The sequence below is a fragment of the Anolis sagrei genome, chromosome 4 (genome assembly GCF_037176765.1).
Source record: "Anolis sagrei isolate rAnoSag1 chromosome 4, rAnoSag1.mat, whole genome shotgun sequence".
Classification (NCBI taxonomy): domain Eukaryota; kingdom Metazoa; phylum Chordata; class Lepidosauria; order Squamata; family Dactyloidae; genus Anolis; species Anolis sagrei.
Genome location: NC_090024.1, coordinates 210582337 through 210605605, shown reverse-complemented (window position 1 = coordinate 210605605; position 23269 = coordinate 210582337). Strand labels below are relative to the sequence as shown.

The window sequence follows — 23269 nt, the reverse complement described above, 5'->3', positions numbered from 1 at the left end:
AATCACAAATCCAAGCTGGAAAATACCATGGCTGGAATCCTATAAGAACACTATGCTAGCATACAAATATTTGCAGAAGTGGCTGTCCTTTCTCAGAAATTGCACAAATGAAGTCCTTGGTGCAGCAAATGTTTCACAAACACACACATGACTTTGTCTCACATTCTTTTGACTTGAACTGAGCGTGATTTGATTATTGTTCAATAGGTGAACTCAAGATCTTGGTGCCTGCTTCCCAATCAGCTGGGTGTGTCAGTATCTTTGCAATGATCCTTACTTTAACTGTTATTTCTCCATCCCAAAGGATGTTTTAACAGAATTATCCAATTATCAATATACTCCACTTTATATCCCCGTTACTAAACTATTGGGAATGCTGGATTTCAGACAGGGAAAGAGTGCTTTCTTGGGTAGTCTTCATTAAGCTTCTCTAATAAAAATGCCATCTAAACATGAAACAGGTATTAGCACCTGTTAAAAGGTATATTCAGGTCATCTCCCAGTATGTACAAAATGACTTTACTATAAAGTCATTCATGTTTCTTAAAGGAAAAACTCACAGGACTACAGAAGCATAATCTTGGAACAGAACTTTAAACATTTCAGAATTTTCACTATGTCTTAAAATGTCAAGTCATTTCCCCCAATGCTTCAGTATTTCTGAGATAGTGACATATTTGCTTTTGGATGGTCCTGTATACAAACCTTTGTTTCATGAACATCATCATTCAAATAATTTGTATAAAATTACATTCAGGATATGTGTATAAGATATATAAATGAAGCATAAATGAATTTCATGGATAGACTTGGGTTCGATCTTAAGATACTTCACTATAGTACATATATGAAAGAACAGGAATTCCAAAACCTGGAAAAAAAATCCAAAACACTTCTAGCTCCAAACATTCCAGATAAGAAACAATCAATCTATACCAATAAACTTCGCATAAGCAAAATGTTTTAATAATCAAAACTGCCCTTTGTTTCCTTCCTGAGTACTTGGAAAAAAACTTGAATATGAGGTTTTGAATAGTAAGGAATAAATCTTACTCTTGACTTCTTGGATCTTCCCACTGTGTGATGCGTGTATTATGATTGACAAAATATACTCTGCCATTGTTGTCAGTTCTTTTTTCTGAGAGGAAAAATAATATCAGTATTAGGACACTTTTAGCAGTCATATAATTTTGATACTAAAATAATGTCACTTCACTGTTTCCAAAGAAATGTTTATTCAAGAAGCCTCACATAAAAGGTGCATTGTGCCCATTCCTCCCTGCTGCACCCCTGCAGCCCTTATAAGGAGTGCACAAGTGTTGGAAGACCCTCACACAGATGCAGTATGTGTGAGCTTCTAGGAAGATAAAAATACAAAGCAGAGACAGAAAATGTTTCTTCTGCAAACACTTCTTTGCAAACAACTACATGTGTCTGGTCGTATATACATCTTTATGCCTTCTTGATTTTTGTAAGACATGCTATACTGATCCTTTCTATACATAAGAGATTTAAGATTCCTGTGTGGATAGACAGCTACACGTTAAATCAAATTCTTCATAATCTCAAATAAATTGTACTCATTTTATCAGATTTCTAAAGTGAATGAAGCCAGATTTTCATTAAATGTATGGTAAATAATTTAGCACAAGGTTTTACTGATGGTAAAAGACTAGCTCTTACCCCATCCATGTGGCAGGGGACCAAGAGGATCAAACTCTTTGCTCTGTGTGAAGTCTTGATTCTGCAATCACAAGAAGACACACTGTATTACACTATATGATACATGTACAAAAATCATGTATAATTGCAATCCTTAACAAAAGTTCTTTTTTAGAAAATTAAATAATAGAAAAGAATAAGTTAATAGGGTTATGTTGTTTTAAAATATTAATTACTGGACAACATCAGAAGTATAAAGCAAGATGGAAAGGAGAAAATATTGAAAATGTAGAAAGGTTTATCCCTCTTACTATACTTCAGGAGCACCAATTTTTGCTAGAGGAAGGGAAGACAACTGCATCCTCCATTCTTGATTCTTTCTCCATTAATTTAAACTTAATCTATTACTCAAATTCAAGATACCTTAGCAGACAAAATTTCAAACTGTTGAAAACCTTTCAATGTGGAAAGATAAACTGTTCTTCCGCTGGGTTAGATGCAACATTACGGGACAGATTTAAAAGATGGTTTATCTATCCGAAAAGAAAAGGCACCATACTGTCTAGAAACCATAGGAGAGGCTAGGAGATTAAATGCAGCTAATGTATATTAAGAGCTGGCTCAATTTACTGTGGAACCAAGCCTAAAACATGAGATTAAGGTTCCAGTACTGCAAAATTAAAAAAGGTTAATCAAACTTTGTTTAAGGGAGCCTTTTCCTTTAATAAATCCTTGAATAAATCTTGATAATGACCTGAGTGGCTGAATTTTGCTTGTATTAACTCAATAGTGAGAACTGTCTACTTGTAAACTGGAGAATAAAAAGCCACAGACTGAAATATTTGACCCATAATCCTCTGGAAGAGATTTCTGAAAATATATAGGGTAGTATCTAACAAAAGTAACTTAATTCACTTTAAGATACCAGTCACTCAAACAGATTAACTTTACTTTATAAATTAAAGATTATTTTAATTGAAACATAATGAAAATATGAAAAAATCTAAATGAACAAGTAAGTAGATTATTTTATTTAGATTTTTTCTATTTGTATGGTTTTTAAAAATATAAATATGTTATTTTAATGAATTACAGGGCAAATATAGATAATTCTGTGAAATTAATTTGTAATAACTGGTGGTTTGCAGGTACAGCTGTTGCATATTAATTTCAACATAGTTGCCAATGTTCTCACCCCATATATGAATCTCTGGTTGAACTGTTGCATAGCTCCTTGAAGTTGGCTGCGCTGAAGCTGCCATTGTTCATAGTTTCGGACAGATTCCAAAGTTGGTCGCTGCCAAGTTGTTGTTCGGGTGAAATGGTCAACATAATAAATCCGCCCCATGTTGTCAACTCGACGTTCCCAGCTAAACAACACAGAGGAAACACTCAAATGTACACACTGACCTCAAAATATCTTATGATCAGATAGGGAGAGGGAGAACAGGAAAGTGTGTCCAGCACAAAAGATAATTTTGCCAAGCACAATAATTCCTATTTTGCCAGAGGAGTGAGGAAAAGTAATCTCTACATCATTCTACTACTTAGTTTCCAAGGCTTTTATTCACTGATTAAAGCAGGAATGGGAAACATGTTAACCTCTAGAACTTGACAGGCTACAGCTTCCCCTTATACGAAACCAGCATAGACAATAGATAGTGGGAGTTGTAGTTAGCAACATCTGGAATGCCAGTTTGCCAGACTCAGAAGTAACAGTTTTGCACTAGAGTAGTGGTTCTCAACCTGTGGTTCCCCAGGTGTTTTGGTCTACAACTTCCAGAAATCCCAGTTTACCAGTTGTTAGGATTTCTGGGAGTTGAAGGCCAAAACATCTGGGGATCTACAGGTTGAGAACCACTGCTCTAGAGTATTCCTCTAAAACTTACTATATGTAAAGGAGCAAACCGTAAAGTCAACTATTCCTTTTGGAAAAAATTTCAAGAGCAATACAATAAAGGCCAGTCTTTTTGGGGGAGGGAGGGTGGAGAAAGCATGAGGGGGTGCTTTGACTGCGTGGCCGTGCATGGTGTTGGACTCTTCCAACTCCATGATTCTATGAGGAAATGTCAGTTTAATATAACCCAATTTCTTCATTTGGTATTGCTTTAGGACATGTGCAGTAACAGCAGTACAGTAGAAATATACCACATTTATGCCTACAGTTCCTCCTACTCATGTCTGAGAATGCATAATCGCTGCTGTTTCTGCAACAGCTGGCTAGCTATTATCTGACAGTCAACTCTACCTATTGTTATTCAAGGTGCACCAGTCAAACATTAAGATATCAAATCAGATGTGACTTTCCAGTAACCAAGCCATGGTTTATCTAACAGTAATGGAAGGAAACTTTTATCAAACAACAACAAAAAAGAATACAAACATTATGTGCATTATTTGTAACTCTGAACTATATGTAAAGATGCTGAATCTTGATGATTTGTCACAAAGTAAGAGAAATGGGCCTCCTGGTGGTGCAGCAGGTTAAACCGCTGAGCTGATGAACTTGCTCACCTAAAGGTTGGCAGTTCGAATCCGGGGAGTGGGGTGAACTCCCACTGTTAGCCCCAACTTTTGCCAACCTAGCCGTTTGAAATGTGAGTAGATCAATAGGTACAGCTTTTGCTGGAAGGTAACGGTGCTCCATGCAGTCATGCTAGACACATGACCTTGGTGGTGTCTATGGACAATGGCGGTTCTTCATCTTAGAAATGGATATGAGCACCACCCCCCAGAGTCGGACATGACTAGACTTAATGTCAGGGTAAACATTTACTTTCTTTTAAAGAGAAACGGTTGACTCACCCCGGAGGAAGAGGCTCTGGTCTATCCCATGTAGTTCTTTTCTCCACATGATCTACATAATATACTCGACCATGCTGATCCACTCTTTGTTCCCAACTGGAAAAAACACAAGTAATTCACAACATTGCTCAAATTAATTCATCTTTGTACACAGCACCTGCTCAGATCCATTCATCTTAGTACTTTCAGTTTTTCTCCCTTGGTACTTTAATCGCATTAATATTCTGTATGCTTCTCTTCACTCAAGCATTAAGTTTAAACTCGTTCTGCTATTGTTAAAGAGATTTCTTGAACTTGCTTCATATTTATCTGTGTCTTTATCTCTGCCCCCCCTCCACCCCACATCTAACAAACCAATGAGAAATTAACATGTTATGCTTGCTTTCTGTGTGAGGGAATAAACAATGTAAGAGCACCGCATGAGAATATGATATGGAACAGAGTATGACTTGGCCAAAATTCTTTAATGAGCACTCCACACAACAACACTTGTAAAAACTTCCAGATCTGTATGTTATTGCTTTTCTCTCTGATTGCTCTCTCATCACCACTTATGCTGAGAAATCTTTCCCTTTCAATATTTACCTCTTAACCCTCCTTTAAGATATTATTAAAAACCTATATAATCCTCACATTTCACTCTTGATATCTTCTCTGATTCCTCCTTTATTCATTAACTAATCATTATGCTGAAATGTAACTTTCTAGAAGCTTAAAAATTCCCACATAGCAAGAGGAAGTTTATTTTTGTTCCTTTTACAACACCTTGCATATCTCAGGATGTTTGGAAATTGTGCAAGAAAGAATGGTGCTTTAGAGAAAACAGATAGGTTATAACTGTACAGAGAATATGAAACAGAAGAATTTCAAACTCTTACCCAGGTGGAAGAGGACCTTGGCTCACTGCATGATGTGGCTGTGAAACGGGAGTTACCGGCTGAACTTGTCTTGAAACTGGGGGTGTTGTCAAAGGTGCTGATGCAGGGACAACTGTTCCTGCTGTTGCTCCATCAGCACTTGGTTCTGATGTTGAATTTATTGCAGCTGGAGCCTGTTCAGCACCAGTTCCTTCTGATTCTGTGGAAGAAGCACTGTTGACACATGCTGCAGGAAATATAAATGCATTAAAAATGTTAAATTTGGTTCTAATTTCAGAACTGCAAACTCTGAAGAAGTCAAAATTATCTGCACACTACACAATTATACTACCAAACAAATAAGCAAAAGTAGCTAATGAAAAAAAAGTTATTTGTGCAACATTTATATAGTACTGTCCAAATTAATTTTAAATAAAAATTAAAAGATGTTGTGTTTAGATTTTCAGTTGCTGATTTTCAAGTTTTCAAGTCAGACTTTCTCGACATTCAATATCACTGAGTTACAACTGATGATCAAGAAATTATAAATGGGATTCCTTCTGGGTTGTTGTAGGTTTTTCGGGCTGTATGGCCATGTTCTAGAAGCATTCTCTCTTGATGTTTCACCTGCATCTATGGCAGGCATCTTCAGAGGTTGTGAGGATGCTTGCCATAGATGCAGGCGAAACATCAGGAGAGAATGCTTATAGAACATGGCTATACAACTCAAAAAACCTACAACAACCCAGTGATTCCAGCCATGAAAGCCTTCGACAATACATGGGATTCCTTCTGCTGGCATCCTCTCATTCTCTTGAGCACAGAAAGTCAGGAAGCCTCTGAAGAGAACATTTCAGAGCCTGTTATTTCAGTGTTTGACACATAAATATTTGATATACTGTATAGAAAAATGTCCAAAATTTAAGTGTTGGACAGCATGCATTCTAGTAAAAAAAACTCTCTCTTCTAATCCTCATAGAGTTTTATTATATACACTTTGTCTTCCAGTAGTTTGAGAATTATTTTGTTGGAATGTCAAACAGATATTTTACTTCATTAATCCTAAAATATGTTTATTACAATCTGAGCCATCGGATTTTTTAAAATGATGTTTTCAAAGTAATGCTTGAAAACTGAGCAAGATTTTAAATACAACAATTTTAACAGAACAGTACAGTGGGCAAGATATATTTTTAATAATCTTAAATAGAACTTTGAACCCAACCATTCACACTGGTGTACCTACCAGATGGGGCAGAGGGCCTGCGTGGAGTGGGCGGAGGAGGTCGAGAGGGTCTGGGAGGTCTAGGAGGCTTAAATCCTCCATTGGCAATTAGTGGGGAATCGCTGCCATTCGGCACCCTGCTTTCAACGGACCCAGAAGCCTCACTGTTCTCAGCAACATTTGTGTTGTTCCTTTATGGGAAAGCAGAGCACAATTACTGTGGAGACTTGAAAGATATGACTCAACGTTAAAACTTTTTCTAAATCCTATTTTTAAGTGACAAATCATCTAAATCACAGGTAAAGTTTATCAACAAAAATACCATTTGCTATTTTTCCAGAATTCTGTAGATTCAGAACAATCTATACGACTATAAACAGGGATGTTACAAAAACATGTGTCCCCTACAGCAGCAAGAATGCTCTAAGAATCTCTTGATCCTCAATCCAAATACAAGGCAGGGAGCACAATCACACAATTCATCCCTGGCTCAGAAAATAGTGCACCTCTTTCCTTGTTCCCAACATCTTCCATTCCTACCCTTCACTCGTCTATCCCTCGAAACCTTGTCCCCAACCATTTATTTAGGGAACAAAAAGAGGACCAAACACAGACAGACATGTGCAAATAGTTTTCTGAATTGCTACCTTCATTTACAATAGTCCTTTGGTTTGTTCAAACAAATAGTGGCAAATATAACAGCTGGGCAACCTATCTCGTATTACTATATAGAAAATAATCAGCTCTTCCCCTCAGCACCCTGAGATATTTTTCTCGAGCATAATGGGAACAGTTACTATATTTTATTCTTCTTCCCACAATGACATTAATTAAGGTTCTAATTCTGAGTTACATCGAGGAAATACTCTTCCTAAAAAAGTACTAGATTTCACATAACACCCTGGAGGATATCACATGTATGAACAATTGTGGTTCCGCAAGAAAAAGATAGGTATTGTAAAGCTATTCTAATTATTTCTTTCCAGATGCTGAATTCTATCATATGATGTGTCAAGATTGATATAAGTATATCTAAACAAGAAAGTGACAATTTCTGTAAAGTAAGACTGAAATGGCAACATCTGGAAATAAAATAAGCAGTAAATGAATCAAGTACAGTGGATTTGGTATGACTCAACAGAAATTAGAATAAAGGTGTCGACTTGGTTTATTGGGGAGTTTTAAGTGGATGAAAGAGGCAAGAAAATGCAATTATTTTAGTTATTCATGTCTTAGTTTAGTGACATTAAGCTGTGGAGACTACAGAGATGCTCCAAAGACTTAATAGAAATAGAGGGATATCAAGAGAGAGTTCCACTCAGATGTTCTGAGAGATAGTCCAAAGCTTAAATAAAAGAATGGGAGCATTTGAAGAAGTCTTTTGGACAGCTGCAGGTTGTGGAGCTGGATGAAAAACAGTTACAGGAATAAATATATTGGTATACAGTAAAGAAAACACTGAGGGAGTGAACCCTACACAAGAGTTATGCAGGTGCCTGGAATGTACAGGAATCCAGTGTGGGGATTTAAAGAGCAATAAGAGATGTTAATAATTCTAGCAGGATAGTGACTGATAACCAATATCCATGAGCTAATAAAACTATCATGTGTTCCTTGTTGGAAGAAAAGCAGAATTTTAAATAAATATTTTCTAAAAGAGAGAGAGAGAGAGAGAACAAGTTAACTGTTGCCAAAAATTCTGCAGTGTTAGGGCATTATATAAAATGTTGCTCTAAAAGTAATGCAGCCCATTAAAAAAAATCCAAATTTTATTCTACATCGTTGCTCTTTATACAGTACATTGATACATGCTTTAGGAACAAAATGTCACATTTCCACATAATCCCCATCCCTTTCAACAGGCTTATACAACCTTGGAACTATGGCCTGTGTGCCTGCACAGTAAAAGTCTGGATTGGCTCATCTGAACCACTATTTAGCAACTGTCACAAGGGAGTCATCATCTTCAAAACTGATTTCACTTTGTCAAATAGATTGGGGGGGGGGGGGGGGGTTGGTCTTTTTTTCGTGTCAGGAGCGACTTGAGAAACTGCAAGTCACTTCTGGTGTGAGAGAATTGGCTGTCTGCAAGGATGTTGCCCAGGGGATGCCTGGATGATTTGATGTTTTTTTATCATCCTTGTGGGAGGCTTCTCTCATGTCCCCGCATGAGGAGCTAGAACTGGTAGAGGGAGCTCATCTGCCTCTCCCCGGATTCGAACCTGTGACCTGACAGTCTTCAGTCCTGCCGGCACAGGGGTTTAACCCACTGCGCCACCGGGGGCTTCTTAAATAGGTGGTAGTCTGATGGCACCAGACCAAGCCTGTAAAATGGGTGTGGCAACTGTGCCCATCCAAGTTATTTCAATCTCACACTGGGTTGGCCGACTGACATGCAGCCAGACTTTGTTGTACTACAGCAAAAAATCTTGTTACTACTGGTGTGGACAAACAAGACATATAAAATTTTGCTTTTGTGTGTTGTATTTCAAAATTCACACATATGTTATACACAATGTTTAATGCTATGGTAATAAACAAACTCCTTTGTGTTGCAGAGCAACAGTTGGACAAACTGTGGTCAGCCCTCATCCTCTGTTCAAAGCAGTATATTGCAGAAGAAAAGTTCACTACTATTCTCTGAACCCTTATTTCAGAAAGAAACCACTCCCTAAAGTCAAGAGCCATGACGTTAGGGTGGGCTGTAAGTCTCTTAAGAGTTTCCACATATGCTTTCAAATTAATGGTGGACCCTTTAGGCATGATATCCACTAACAAAACTCCTTCTGAATCCAAGAAGACAGCTTCCTGCTGAAGGTGCAGCTCTGAATTTCTCTGAATTTCTTTTTCATGGCAGAATTCACATGATGCCATTCCATTGATTGCCTCTGGTACAAAATGGTGTAACAATGTTTCACCTTCCATCACAATTCTTGAAAGTAATTCATTTCCATCGTTCTCATACCAGACCAAGGGTTTGCTGCATATAGATCTTTAAGTTTCCTTGTGTGCCTCTGGGATCCACCTTGCACAATCTTTCTTCAACTGAAACTGTTTCAATATTTTGCACGCATTTGCTTCTCCAGTGTCCACCTGGAGTGACATTTCTTTCATAGTTATGTGTCTATCAGCCTATCATGCACTTCACATTGTCCGTTGTTTGTGTGCTGTGTGGTCTGCAGCTTAGTAAAGCATTCTAAATATTGGCATGCCTTTTTTCACCAGATAACCTGGCATACCCAAGCGACTAACAGTACTGCGATCAACAGTGTCATCTCCACACAGCTTTATTGGTCTCTTGTGGATGTTCCCCACTGTCTCATTATCATAAATCAGGAACTCAATTGCAGCATGTGGCTTCTCCCGGATATCAAGCGCAGAAGCCATCTTGGAGTATTGCTACAACAATGTCGCATGTGGTTCAATTAAATGTGAATAGAAGCAGGAAAGGTTCTTCTGTACCTCCAGCAAATAGCAAAAATGTACAATAAAGCGGGAGTATTACTGAAGGTTCTATATATCTTGCACTTGCACTTACCCAACATTACTTATTTTTAAGGGAACTGAAAGCAAATTGTGTATTTAATTCACTTTCTTAAAAAAGGCCAACATTCAATATTTCAACAAGCTAGATATCTTTTATTGTACTAAAACATTTAGACCTGAAGGCCACTTCTGTGCAGATATCAATACAAAACACAAATCTCTATGGCTTTCGTTGATTGCTGCATTAACTATCACCTATAATTCACATACAGCTACAGTAAAATCTTCTTACCTTGCTTCATTTTTTACTCTGGGGCCATCGTTCTGTGTGGGACCTTCAATAAAAAGTAAGGTGTTATTTTACACATAACCCTTAATTATTTGTTAATTATCACATCTTTTAAGTACTGTGAGACAGAAAAAAAAATCAGGCTTTCCATATCCACTCTGCTTCTAACCTTCCTTCACAGAATATAAGGTCTTTATAATCTATCTTCTAACATATTTTAACATTTTAATATCCTGAAAAACTTTGGGCCTGGATTTAAAACAATGCTAGTTAAAGTAGTTGCCTTTGGACCAGCACTGGTCTACAAACCATCAGCTACCAGCCACTGGAGAGTTTTTGAGAAAGAGGCAGTAGGCACGCAGGGCAGGATAGTGATTAGCTGGACCTTTATGTAATGAGCACTGCTCTAAAGTGCTCGTTACATACCTACGGAACTGTTGTGTTCATACATGGTTAATATGTACCATCAAGTGACTACAAGAGAGAGCGCCTTTTCAATGGTGGAATCAATCTATGGAAGAAGCTCATTTGGCACATATATTCTTAGTTTTTCAGTCTAAATAAATCCATTCTCCCACTTACTAGGACACCATTTTCAGTGTTTTAGATCTTAACACTCCTATTCAGCTACTGCATAATATTCAGGTGACCAGCAATGAGCCTACAGAAAGATCCACAACTTGGCTATATGTCAAAAAGACATTCTTAGAAAGTACGGAATAAATGTATAGTGACAGTAGTACAGTACATATGGAACCTGAAATGAAACTAGAGTCACACTGGAGGACCTAGAGATTTGGAGAGAGAACACCTCTTTGGGGAACTCTAGATTCTACAGTGTGATTAAAAAGTAGTTTAGAGAAGATAGCTCTTATCCACAGGTGAGATAATTTCCCTAAGGATAGAACTTTAAACAATGGCCTCAAACAAAGGTATAGATTGGGTATTTAAAATAGCTTTCTGTTGGTAAAAGGAAGCCCTCTGCAGCAAATTACAAAGTTTTGGACTAGATCTGTTTGGACACATTCTGGCATCTGGAACTATTTGGGTCCAAATCTTTTTATTAATAATTTATTAAAATGTATTCCTGCTATTTATAGAGTAATCAATCAATTGTGATTGAATACTCCAAAATAATTACTTTTTATAAGTATAATTATTTCATTAGACTGGATGTAAACTTGCTAGCATCTCTGGAGAGATCAGTCCCTCCACAACTAGTTGCTTCATGGATAGACAGCACATTGGTCTATCTGCGAAACGATCTTAAATTCACCCAACTTTTCATAGACATAGAATGAAAATGTGAGACTGAATAACAATGCGAGTCCAAGAAAAAAAGGACAAGATTTTTTTGGAGGGTGGAAGGCAAACATGGGGACACAAGCAAGAATGTGTGTGTGGAAGGCAGGGTGGGAATTTCTGCAAAACATCTTGTTTACCATGGCAAGCGTTACTCATGGCTTTATGTATCTACAGTCTCTCCACTTTAGGAAGAGGCTCCAAGGGAGGAGAGTGCACTCTGCTCACCTCTGGTTTAGATATATCCAAATCTTTAATTGAAACTAGATAGTAAGATCTTTTGAAGTTACCTCAAGTGAAATGTTCAAGGATGGTTGTTCATAAACAGAGCTGAAAGTCAACCAATGTTAAACTACCTTTATCAAATATTTCAGTAATTGATATATTTGTTGACCCAAATAATCCCCCCAATTCTACTTTTCAAAGGAAAATAATCTTGTGAGCAAATCCACAAAAATTAATGGCCCTCAGAACATTCTAAATTTGCATTCACTGATTAAAATTAGTCATATGTTATATGTTAACAACCTAAACATATAATGGGCAATCTCGTGTCACCGATAGAGATTCTGGGTCACAATTTCTGCAAGCCCTAGCCAATACGTTCAATGGTCAAGAATTATGAAATCTGTACTCTCAAACATCTCAAGAGCAAAAATATTGAAATCACTAGCTTTTTTAAAAAGAACTAATGTTTGAAAAGCCCACTACTTGTTCACTAGAGGGAAAATGAAGTGTCATGAACAAAGAATGGTTTATAAAATATATGTATACCAAGAAAAAGAAAACAAGGAAAATAAAACTAGCTATTTTTTTCCTTACTCATTGTACAAACGCCTTATATAATGCAGTCATAGTATGAACACATAGTAGAGAAATATTACTTACTTCTTATACTTGAGGAATCTCCATTAATTAGAAGCTCAGGATCTACCTGCATACCATCTAAACAAACAGACAGTTCTCCAATCCCATCACCATGTTCTTTGTCACCAACAAGCACCATGTTCATAACCACATCTTCAACTATTGAGAACATAAGGAGAGTCGGTTTTTAATTTCTTTTGTCAATGAATTGTTAAAAACAGTTGCAAAAATGGGAAAAAACATTTTCTTTACAAAAGATTTTATGATACCAGTTCATTTTTATGGGTGTCTTTTTAAGAAATATGTATTTTATGCAACATATTTTTGTATCGTCTCCTAGCCCATAAGGGCACTTGAAGCGATGAACAAGTAAAATAATCGAAAGATAAAAACACTGAAATAACAACATTAGAATAATGTTTAGAAACACCTAAATGTAATCTAAAAACAATCCTAGAATATAGTTTTGAAACAATGAAATAAGCAGTTTCAAACACTGACTGCCAAGTGCAATAGCACTGATTTTGACTGTCTACCAGAAGCTTGAAAGAGATGGCGCCAGCCTAATTTGCTTGGATAGGGAGCTCCACCGTTGAGGTGCTGCTACAGAAAAAGCCTTGTTATTGCTTGTATTGTTGTATTGTGGGCTCGGCCTCATGTAAGCCGCACCGAGTCCCTTGGGGAGATGGTAGCGGGGTATAAATAAAGATGATGATGATGATGATGATGATTATTATTATTATTATGTGTACACCCCAACCTAACTTCACGAGGTCTTGGGATGGACAACAGATCTCTTCTGAAGATCTCAAATTTCTGTTAGACTCATATGGGAGGTGGCAGCATTTCAGATATCTTGGCCCTAAAGGAATTTGGGCTTTGTAAGTCAACACCAGCACCTTTAATTGAGGTCAGAAGAAAATTGGAAGCCAGTGCCATTCTTGCAAGACGGGTATTATGCAATCCATAAAATGCTTGCTTGACATTAGTTTGACAAACTATTGCCTGTTTGCACTAGCTGTAGCTTCCAAACACTTTTCAAGGGAAGCCCCATATAAGCACATTACACTAGCCTAATTGAAAAGTAACTAAGGAATGAATCACTGTGGCCAGATGTCTTCCCCAAGAAAGGATGTAGCTGGCCTACCAACTGAACCCGGCAAAGGCCTCCTGGCCACTGCAGAAACCTGGCTTTCCAGGGGCAGTGCTGGGTTCAAGAGCACCTCCAAGCAATAAACCTGATCTTAGAGGGAGAGCAACTCCATCCAGAATGGGCTGCAATCTCAGTCCCAAACTGGTTTTCCTACACACCAGCAACACTTTCATCTGGTCTAGATTAAATCTCAGTATATTCACCTACATCAAGTCATTTCTGTACACAGGCAGTGATCCAAGACTACTACAGCCTCCTTGGCATCAGTTATAAACGAGAGATAGATATGGATATCATCAGCATACTATACATTTAGCACATTCAATGCTGATACTAATTATTTTTTACAAGAGCAAGATTATTCTCTTATTTTAAAATGTTTGGCTGTGCATAAAAATAGTTAATAGCTAATCTCCAGAGAATCACGACACAAGCCCACAGCTAATCCTTAGCTCTGAAACAATCACTACATTTGCAATAAATATAGTTCCCCTACATTGTCCAAAAGCCTTTACTGCCTCCCATGTATTTCAGATCAAAATGTCAATTTTTCTTGCCACTGACAGTACCACATGTGTATGATAGGCACAGTAGTCCACAATATCAAGAGAGCAGTGAAGCTGACACTACAGCAGTAGATATGTTATGCTTGTTCATATCATCCTCAAATGGTGTAACTCTCCTCTTAATAGTTAGTAAGAAAAATCATGCTTTAAATACCTTCATCAACTAAAACAATACTAATAATACACCAACTTGGATACTCATGCATGTTCTCCATTGTTTCCCACTATTGTCTCAAGAGGACCATTGAAGTCTAAGTCTGAACCCCTTGCAAGTTATTCTGGTTTAGGCTGACATTTGACAGCTAATAGTAAACCATTCTTCCCCTGTCCCAAACATACAATAAGGCTTCCATCCAAATCAAATCTCTTCCTTTTTTCTTCTCACTATATATACAGAAAGGTAGGGCTCAAGATACATAAGGCATGTCCCTAAGCATTATTGTGTTTTTCAAAGGTGCTAAAAATTAATTAGATAGACACTACAGAAAGTGATGAGTTGGTATTTGAGAAACCATTGACAGTGGTAATTTAGTGCTATATGAAGCTTATTAGCTAATTTCACTCTTCAAAAGTAAATATACACTATATTTTGTCTCTTCACATAAATGTCTGTATTTTCCAACCATGGCGGAGGAAAGAAGTCAGAAAAATGAAAATTAATTTTTGTGCTGTGATCTACTCATGGTGCAATTGGTAGCTCTAATATTAAAAAGGCGTCTTGTGGACTTAAGTTTTCTGAATCTCCCTTTTTTACCATAGCATTTTAACCTGCAATATCTCAAAAAATCACCTCCCATTCCCCTGCCCTTTTTTAAATGTCAGAAATCTTGGTACAATTGTTTAATGCTCTCCTGGTTTTTGGCCTTTTTTCCTCCTTCAGTAAAGTTAGCAATATTGCAATATTGTCTCCTTTACCTAAATGCATTGTACCTGCGTTGCCTTGTTTTGTATCTAAAACCTCAGGGTGCATGGGACTCCTGCATTTCCACAACTATCTTGAATGACTAAATCAGAATAGGATTGTGTATGTTTAACCTTACTACTCTCTATCATGGTCCCAATGAAAGTCTCTAAAGCCAAGGTGGTTATTTCCATCAGGACAAATGTTCCCAATGCCACTTACAGAAGTTGAATTTCCAATACAAGCAGTTTTTGGAGACAGAAGTTTTCAATGACATTGTGAAAATGAGGGGTACACTTAAGCTACCCTATAGTTGTACAAAATGTGTGCATTTTTAAAATATTCACTCAACAACAAGAGATATATTACCATCTTGTGTAATTTGCCTCTCAGTGTACATATAAACTAAAAAAAACTATCGTAAGCTTTAATAAAAACTTTACTGAGAAAAAATTAGAACAAACTTTACAGCCCTTCAATTTTATTGTTAAACTACACCAGGGGTCCTCAAACTTTTTAAACAGAGGGCCAGGTCACAGTCCCTCAAACTGTTGGAGGGCCGGATTATAATTGGAAGAAAATATGAATGAATTTCTGTACACACTGCAAATATCTTATTTGTAGTGCAAAAGACGCTTAAAAACAATACAATAATTAAAATGAAGAACCATTCTTACAAATATAAACTTATTAGTATTTCAGTGGGAAGTGTGGGCCTGCTTTTGGCTGATGCAATAGGATTGTTGTTGTTATTGTGTGCTTTCAAGTAGTTTCAGATTTAGGTTGACCCTGAGTGAGGGCTGGGTAAATGACCTTGGAGGGCCGCATCCGGCCCCCGGGCCTTAGTTTGAGGACCCCTGAACTACACTGTAACATTTTTAGTTACATTTTCTGTTTTTTCTATTTCTGTTGTCATTACAATTTAATCTTGTAAATAATGTGTTTAGTACAACATGGGTTTCATTAGTAGATGATAGAACACTTCTCTTTTTAGGGCATAGTCATAATGTTGCTTATACAAAATTACAGCTTTTTAAAATGAATGTGCCAAACTATCATTTATATGGTAGATTACAAATGAAACATTGCACGTACTACAACTGCAGTTACACTACAATATTTCTGTAGTGATTTGATATCTGTATGTAGAAAAAAGTCAAAATTTCAAACTCTTAGTATAGTGATCTCTAAAGCAGATTATTTTTTTAAAACGGATACATACAAGCAATTGTCCACATTGTATGTTTCATTTCAGATATCTGTTTGCAAATACTCACGTTTCATATTGTTTGCTTTCAGTGTCTCATTAATATCTAGTGTGGCACTCCCCAATAAGACATCAGATTTCAACGTCTGGTGACTCCATACACGAAAATGTAGTTTGCTGATAGGAGAGACAATTCTAAAGAAACAGAGAGCAAAGAACACTTCAGAAATATTTTTTCAATACCAAGTGATATTTCATTTTCATGTTTACAAAGCTGACATGTACCCCACTTTGGGATATATATTGTTATTATTTTGTACCTGGAAATATCACAGATAGCCTGTAGCAACTCTATTTCAAAACATCTGACTGACACTTTGAAGCTCTGGAGGCAAGAGATGCGTTCAATTTTTAGAATTTTTAGAAACGACCAAAAAAAAAAAAAAGGAATATGGTTTCTACATGTATTCTCCAAACTACACGTTATTATTTATTTCTTCTGAAATCCACTATTTCCACAGGCCTAAATTCAAACTGCTTTTCTCAGCAGAATCAGGAAGAAAAACAATCTCCCTTCCTCACTAAACATCACTTTGACATACACCCCCAAAACTCTGACTACATAAATAATATTTAAATAAAATATTTAGATTCTCAATGGCAGATCAAGAATCTTGCTATGGGAAATAGCAAAAAGCCCTGGCAAGATAAATGAAAACTATTATATTGATAATTGCAGTAGGATTTAGAAAAAAAAGTATGCTTTCAGGGAAGATTAATTTGGCACACTTAACGTGAATGTGAATAAGCCATGCTTGTTTATTTATTTCATAATTACAGTTACATATAACTAACCTCAAAAAACAGATTATAAAAAGGTATTTAAACTTTCCCAGTAAATTTCAGGTGTTACATGCATGGTTGTAAATGCATTTATGTAGACCATGGCAGTTCTTTAAGTATAGTAAACAGCAACAACAATAACAACACCACTTTATTTTTACCCCACCCTATCTCCCCAAAGGGACTCAGGGCGGCTTACAATAAAAAATGCAGTGGCAATTATTCAATGCCAAAAACCATCAATGCTAATTCCTTTTAAAAATACTTTCTAACAATTAAATATCTATATGAATAGTTTTTTTCACTCCCTTTGCTCTATAAACTGTGCCTGAGACATGAAAAAGTGCTAAGTTGATTCTGAATATACGGTACGTGTGGTCTTTCCCTTCACACAATGGCTTCTAATCTTTTCCCACCAAAAACCATTCATAAGGACCAAGGGACTTTGTATCACAATTTATGTAGTGTAAGGCACTGCCGCTGCTAATAAAAATAACTATCCATGCACCCTAGCTTATACAGCTATTTCTAACTTCCATAACAACTCCTAAAACAACTTCTAAAACATTTTGATTGGAGTTATACAGTTGGGGAAAATCTGTTTAAACAGGTCTCACCAATTTAAGAAACTATTTTTTCTAATGGTAGATCCTGGCAACAGTTCAAAGCAAAAATTCACAAAGAGAAACCGAGTTCATGAAAATGCACAAATTGTGAGCACTACTTTCTTCTAGTCTCTGTCTTATGGCACTGGCTTATTTCATTACTATAGTTATATGAAATGTAAAAAGAAAGTGAAGAAGTTTTCCAAACCTACACTGTAAGATGTTGCTTCCATTTTGGACTATTAGTATTGTTGCATTTTTCTGTCTTCTTGGACTGTCCATCAACAGTGACTTCTACATAAGGGCTGGGTCCAAACCATTTGTTTTTGTTTTCTTTCAATTTTGCAGAAATAACTATTAAAAATAAGAGAAGGAACAAATGTTTTATTTTCCTATTGAGATCTGAAATTTTATAAAATATAGGAATGCAGAAACATGGCTGAATTTAGTTCTTGCAAACAGGTAGAAAGGCAGGCAAAAGTCCTTTTATTCAGATGTTGGCAACTACACTGGATGTTTCCCTTCCAGGAAAATGTGCAGATTCATTTCTGATGGGTGTTTGGTGGATCTTCAATGTATTCACAAATGCGTGAAGGTATAAATAGACAGAGGATATTTGCAATTTCCTCTGCAGTCAAAAGCAGAGCATCTATAGACTTGCCTTATTTATTTATTTGCTTTATTTTTATTCCTCCATTCTCCTGATAGTGACTCAAAGCAATAAACAAAGAAATGTCCTGGATACCTACCAGTGATCTGAAGCTGTGATTTCATAGTTAATCCACTGAAAGATCCTGATCTTGATCCATTACCAGCCATACCACAGAGGGGAGTACATGGACCTAAATGAAAGAACAAAAATGTCAACTTCATAGTAAAAACAAAAAACAAAACCCCGACCATCAAGACCAGATGGCACTAATACTGCACATTGGGTCATCCATGAACACAAATTAAATGGGAAAACCTATGGAACTGGAGAAATGTGGATCATGAAAAGATGACTAACCATGCACATCTTGATAAAGAAAATTACAACAGCTAAATATTCTACTATCAAAATATATGTCAAGGGCAGATGTATCCATCACCACAACAAATAGAGGCCCTGCCTGCAGAAGTCTAAGCAACGAAGGAGAGATGAGGATAGTTTGTTCCCAAACTTGCACATGGGTATACCTATTCACTTTTCACTAACATAAATCAATCACAGACAATCATTTGACCAGGGTGAAGAAAAATAAGCAAATTATAAAGTAGTTAACAGAGAAACAAATCTAAGGGGGAAAGTCAACAGTGCATTTACAAAATACTGTTTACACAGATGGGAATGTTAGGTTTCTATGGATTGACATCAGCTGCACTGAACACCAATATCTCCTTTGCCTTGCTCCATCCCATTAACCTCCCATTTTAGCCAGCTGGTAGTTTTGCATATTCTTTCAAATATGCAAAACTACCAGCCCTTGATTTTCTTTGATTGTATCAAACAATCTGGTCATAAAACAATCTGCATATTCTACAGTCAAGAAGCTGGATAACTCACATATATAAATCTAAATAGGGCTGAAACTATGATAGAATTATTTGATGAAGCACAAATAAATTTAGATTCACTGCAAGTTCATATACACACTTCATAAAGATTTTTCAAAGGCAAATGTTTGGAACCCTGTGTAGACAAGTCACTTTTTACTCAATCTGTCCAGGCCATCACACTTCATTTTAACTTAATTCTGTACTTTCCATAAAATTTGAAAAGCTTCTAAGTGTCTTGGAAAGTCCACAATCATAAATCAGAGACTCATAAAAAAAACAATTACAGTACCCCACCAAGTATAAAGAGGTAATAATTCTTCCCCATTTTCAAGTTTTAAAAAATATATTACAATTTGATAAACAGAACTCGTACCAGGCCATGATATTTCAAAAATTATAAAACTGGAATCAACAATGATTCAGCATTTTCAAGACAAAAAGAAGTATTAATTATTGCAACCATTTGTCAATGATATTATATTTTTCCTGGTAACGTTTAACTATGCATTTTAACGTGCTTTATGACTAAGAATCTCTTATTATTCGGTGCATTCATGATGTGCTACTATCTTCCACAAAGATTCACTTTCCCCTCTGGAAGTGGCAGAAATTATGTAATTGACAAATAGAAAAGAGTGCAGCACAACCACAACAATCACATGCAATTCAATATTTTCTTTTTCATGTCTTATGTATCTATGACAAGGAACTTAAAACAGGGATCAGAAATACTTTTTTCCTTGAAAGCAGAAGTAGTTCTGTGTACACATAAAACGGACAGGATAATAAATAGCATCCTCATTTGAAACCATCATGTTTTTTCTAAAAGTGGCCTCTCAACCAGTATTTAAGTTAAGCATTAGGACAGTCACAGAATCAGAATCAAATGTTATAACACACCCATTTACTTTTATAGTAATGCATTGTTTATCATAATCTAGATTCATAGAATCATAGAATCAAAGAGTTGGAAGAGACCTCATGGGCCATCCAGTCCAACCCCCTGCCAAGAAGCAGGAATGTTGCATTCAAATAACCCCTGACAGATGGCCACCCAGCCTCTGTTTAAAATCTTCCAAAGAAGGCGCCTCCACCACGCTCCGGGGCAGAAAGTTCCACTTCTATACAATCAAAGACTTAACTATAAGCTTTATATAAAGTTTATGTTGATTTTCTTCTATAATTCTTTGGTGTACTCCATTAGACAAATAATATTTGAAATATGATCTCCAGTACTTCTCCTTTCTTGAACCCAGCCTGGATGTATAACATGGGTTGCTTCATACACAGTAAAAGTCTTTGTTGTAAAATCTTGATCATGTTGTTTGCATGGGAGATTAATGCAATGGTCTTATGTCTGCTGTAATATTGTCAAATCAAATGCCAGCATCTGTTTATAATCTGAGAACACTAGTTTTACATAATTTACCAATAGAAAGCAATACAACTTGGGGGGGGGGGGGGGGAAGAAACATTACTTTTCAAAAATGCAAAATGGCTTTAGAAGCTTGTGGTTTCACCTCCCTTAAATGCAATAGCCATGGAAAACTAATTAACAGGCTTAAACTGAGATATTAAGTTGAAGTTGAACAACGATTTTCAAGACAAATAGGTAAGCAAAACAGATTAAAGGATGTTACACTGTCTATTTTTAAACGTACTGTACTATGTAAATCAGAATGCACATCAAATCTTGTCTTTAAAGACAGAGATGGAGGATGACAATCACATTAGTGATATGGAACAGAGGTCTTTGTGTCTCTATTCCTGGTTTGCTTGTGCAGAATTCTGGGAAATGTAGTTTTGGGAAATCAAGGGCCTCTCTTACCAAGAATTCCTAAGGCCCTATCCTAAACTACATTTCCCAGAATTCTTTCTGCACAAGCAAACCAGGAATAGAGACTGGGCGATAGGGAGATGAAAGCCTCTGTCCTATAATGCTAATGTGATTTTGTTTGGAGACTTTCTGGACTTTCTTTGATGTTTAGTATCTGGGTTTCATTTTATACTGAAGCTCTAAGGATGGGGAGGGATTGGAAAAGAAAGTGGCCAGATAGCAAGTTCCAGTTGGTGAAAATTCAAATGTATTGGTTCTAACTATGTGTGTTGATGCATGCTGCCAGCTCCTCCTACAAATGATAATATCTATTACTTTCTAGCAGTAAAAATCTGAGTGTTACACCTTGTCAACCTGTAGCCTAACCAATCGGAGTCTGGAGGTCAATTAAAAAACTTGATTCTAACAAATTATATTTTGAAATTAATGCAAGAGTTCAGGATTGTATATCATACAAACCATTCTACGATTGATACATGTCTGCTTTCTATAGTTACCTCTACTTGGAAAAAGTTCAGGCAGCATACACTAAAATGTTTACTTGTCATTTATACACCAGGTCTTTCAGCAATTTTGTCTTACTGGTAGGTAAGACTATATCTAGTGCAACATTCTAAAGCAGATAACGTTTTTACAATAATGGTTTTTACCTACTACAAGTAAACTAGCAGATATCAGATTAGTATACAGATTATATATATTTGCTGGTAAAAAAAGGTAGGAGGTTTTCAGATGGAGAAGTACACAAAGACCTAGCTAATATTTAATGCTAAAATATAGTTTAGTGTTACAGGAACAAGTCACAATAAACTTTGGGCATCCTCTCACACATTATTTTGGTAAATTTGTGTAGAGTTGGAAGGTTCACTGCTGTTATTATTCACAACTTGCCATAATATGCAAAATGGGACAAACTGTGCTCAATGTTACCTATGGTGTGCTGAAATATATCAACTTCAAATCTTTTGTTTTATCAATTTAACAAGTTTTAACTAGCCATTGCTACAATTAATCACAGTTTAGGCTATAACACTGTACTATTTAATTGTTTTGAACTTTATGTTGCACCTTTTAAATTTTGACTAAAATTTGGAACTGTTAGCCAAGGTGTTACTGGCCACCTTGAGCCCCCATGGGAGAAAGGCAGGGTATAAATAAATTCAATGTATAAATAATATAGATGACATTAAATTACAATTAATATTAACACTGCTGCCCTATCATGTGGCAAAAAAATTATTTAGGCATTTTAAGAATCACACTGAAGGACCTAAACATGCCTAAAGAAGTGTTTTCTCATATTGAAAAAAATCCTAGTGGGCCTATATTCATGGTTTTCCTATTTTCAGGTGGAACCTCTGCAAAAGTCGAGAACTGACTCTACATCTTACAAACTTTTGCTAGCTACTAACTGGGACTGTAGACTCGCAGAAATGTCTTCTCTAAAAAGAAATCTTGCCTGGATTACTGTGCTGTAATGCAGTGTTCATTAACATTCCAAATCATGAAGAGGTAAACAATTAGCACAAACAGCCTGGGAAGGGGGACCCTTTAAACTCATGGGGAAAGGGGTGTGAAGAGGTAGTTCATTGCCTAAATGTGCTTTGATTAGGGTGCGCGTGTGTGTGTGGACTTGGAGACAATTTTAAAAAACCAGAGAGAGAGATGGAAAGGGACCAAAATGTACTATCCTGAAAGAATACAATTCTCTAAAAGGATGTGCTTCACTCTCCAATGGTTAAATACACATTGGAGAAATCTATGCTCAAAAACCCAAAAGAAAGCTTTCTCCTATGAGTGTGCCAAGGATAAGATTATAAAAGCAAATTGTTCTGTTACAAGAAATATATGCACTTGATGGACAGGAATGAAACATAACTATTGTGCATTTGCACCCAAACTGCTTTAACGTGTCCTACCTTTCTGTCAGCTTGGGGGATGTTGGATTGACTTCCTGTTTGAGGAAGAAACCCCACAGAATCAATGTCCAAGCTGTTGCTTTCACAAAATGGTAATGATTTATTAAGTGGTCTTGAGTCTATCTCCACCCAGTAACTACCGTATTTACTCGAATATAAGCTGAGTTTTTCAGCCCCTTTTAGGGGGCTGAAAAAGCCCCCCCCCC

At 36.5% G+C, this 23269-nt stretch overlaps 1 protein-coding gene across 1 annotated transcript in view; it reads right to left on the bottom strand.

The window, feature by feature from the left end:
* Positions 1–23269, bottom strand: part of ITCH (itchy E3 ubiquitin protein ligase) — a 57251-nt gene that overhangs the window by 16876 nt on the left and 17106 nt on the right. Inside the window, exons 2-12 of the mRNA XM_060772326.2 lie at positions 18518–18610; positions 17981–18122; positions 16391–16515; positions 12515–12652; positions 10328–10370; positions 6571–6740; positions 5346–5571; positions 4468–4563; positions 2858–3032; positions 1684–1744; positions 1054–1138 (exon numbers count right to left, since the gene is read on the bottom strand). Coding sequence (XP_060628309.2) covers positions 1054–1138; positions 1684–1744; positions 2858–3032; positions 4468–4563; positions 5346–5571; positions 6571–6740; positions 10328–10370; positions 12515–12652; positions 16391–16515; positions 17981–18122; positions 18518–18587 — 1331 coding nt within the window. The 5' untranslated portion in view covers positions 18588–18610. The remainder of the gene's footprint in view (positions 1–1053; positions 1139–1683; positions 1745–2857; positions 3033–4467; positions 4564–5345; positions 5572–6570; positions 6741–10327; positions 10371–12514; positions 12653–16390; positions 16516–17980; positions 18123–18517; positions 18611–23269) is intronic.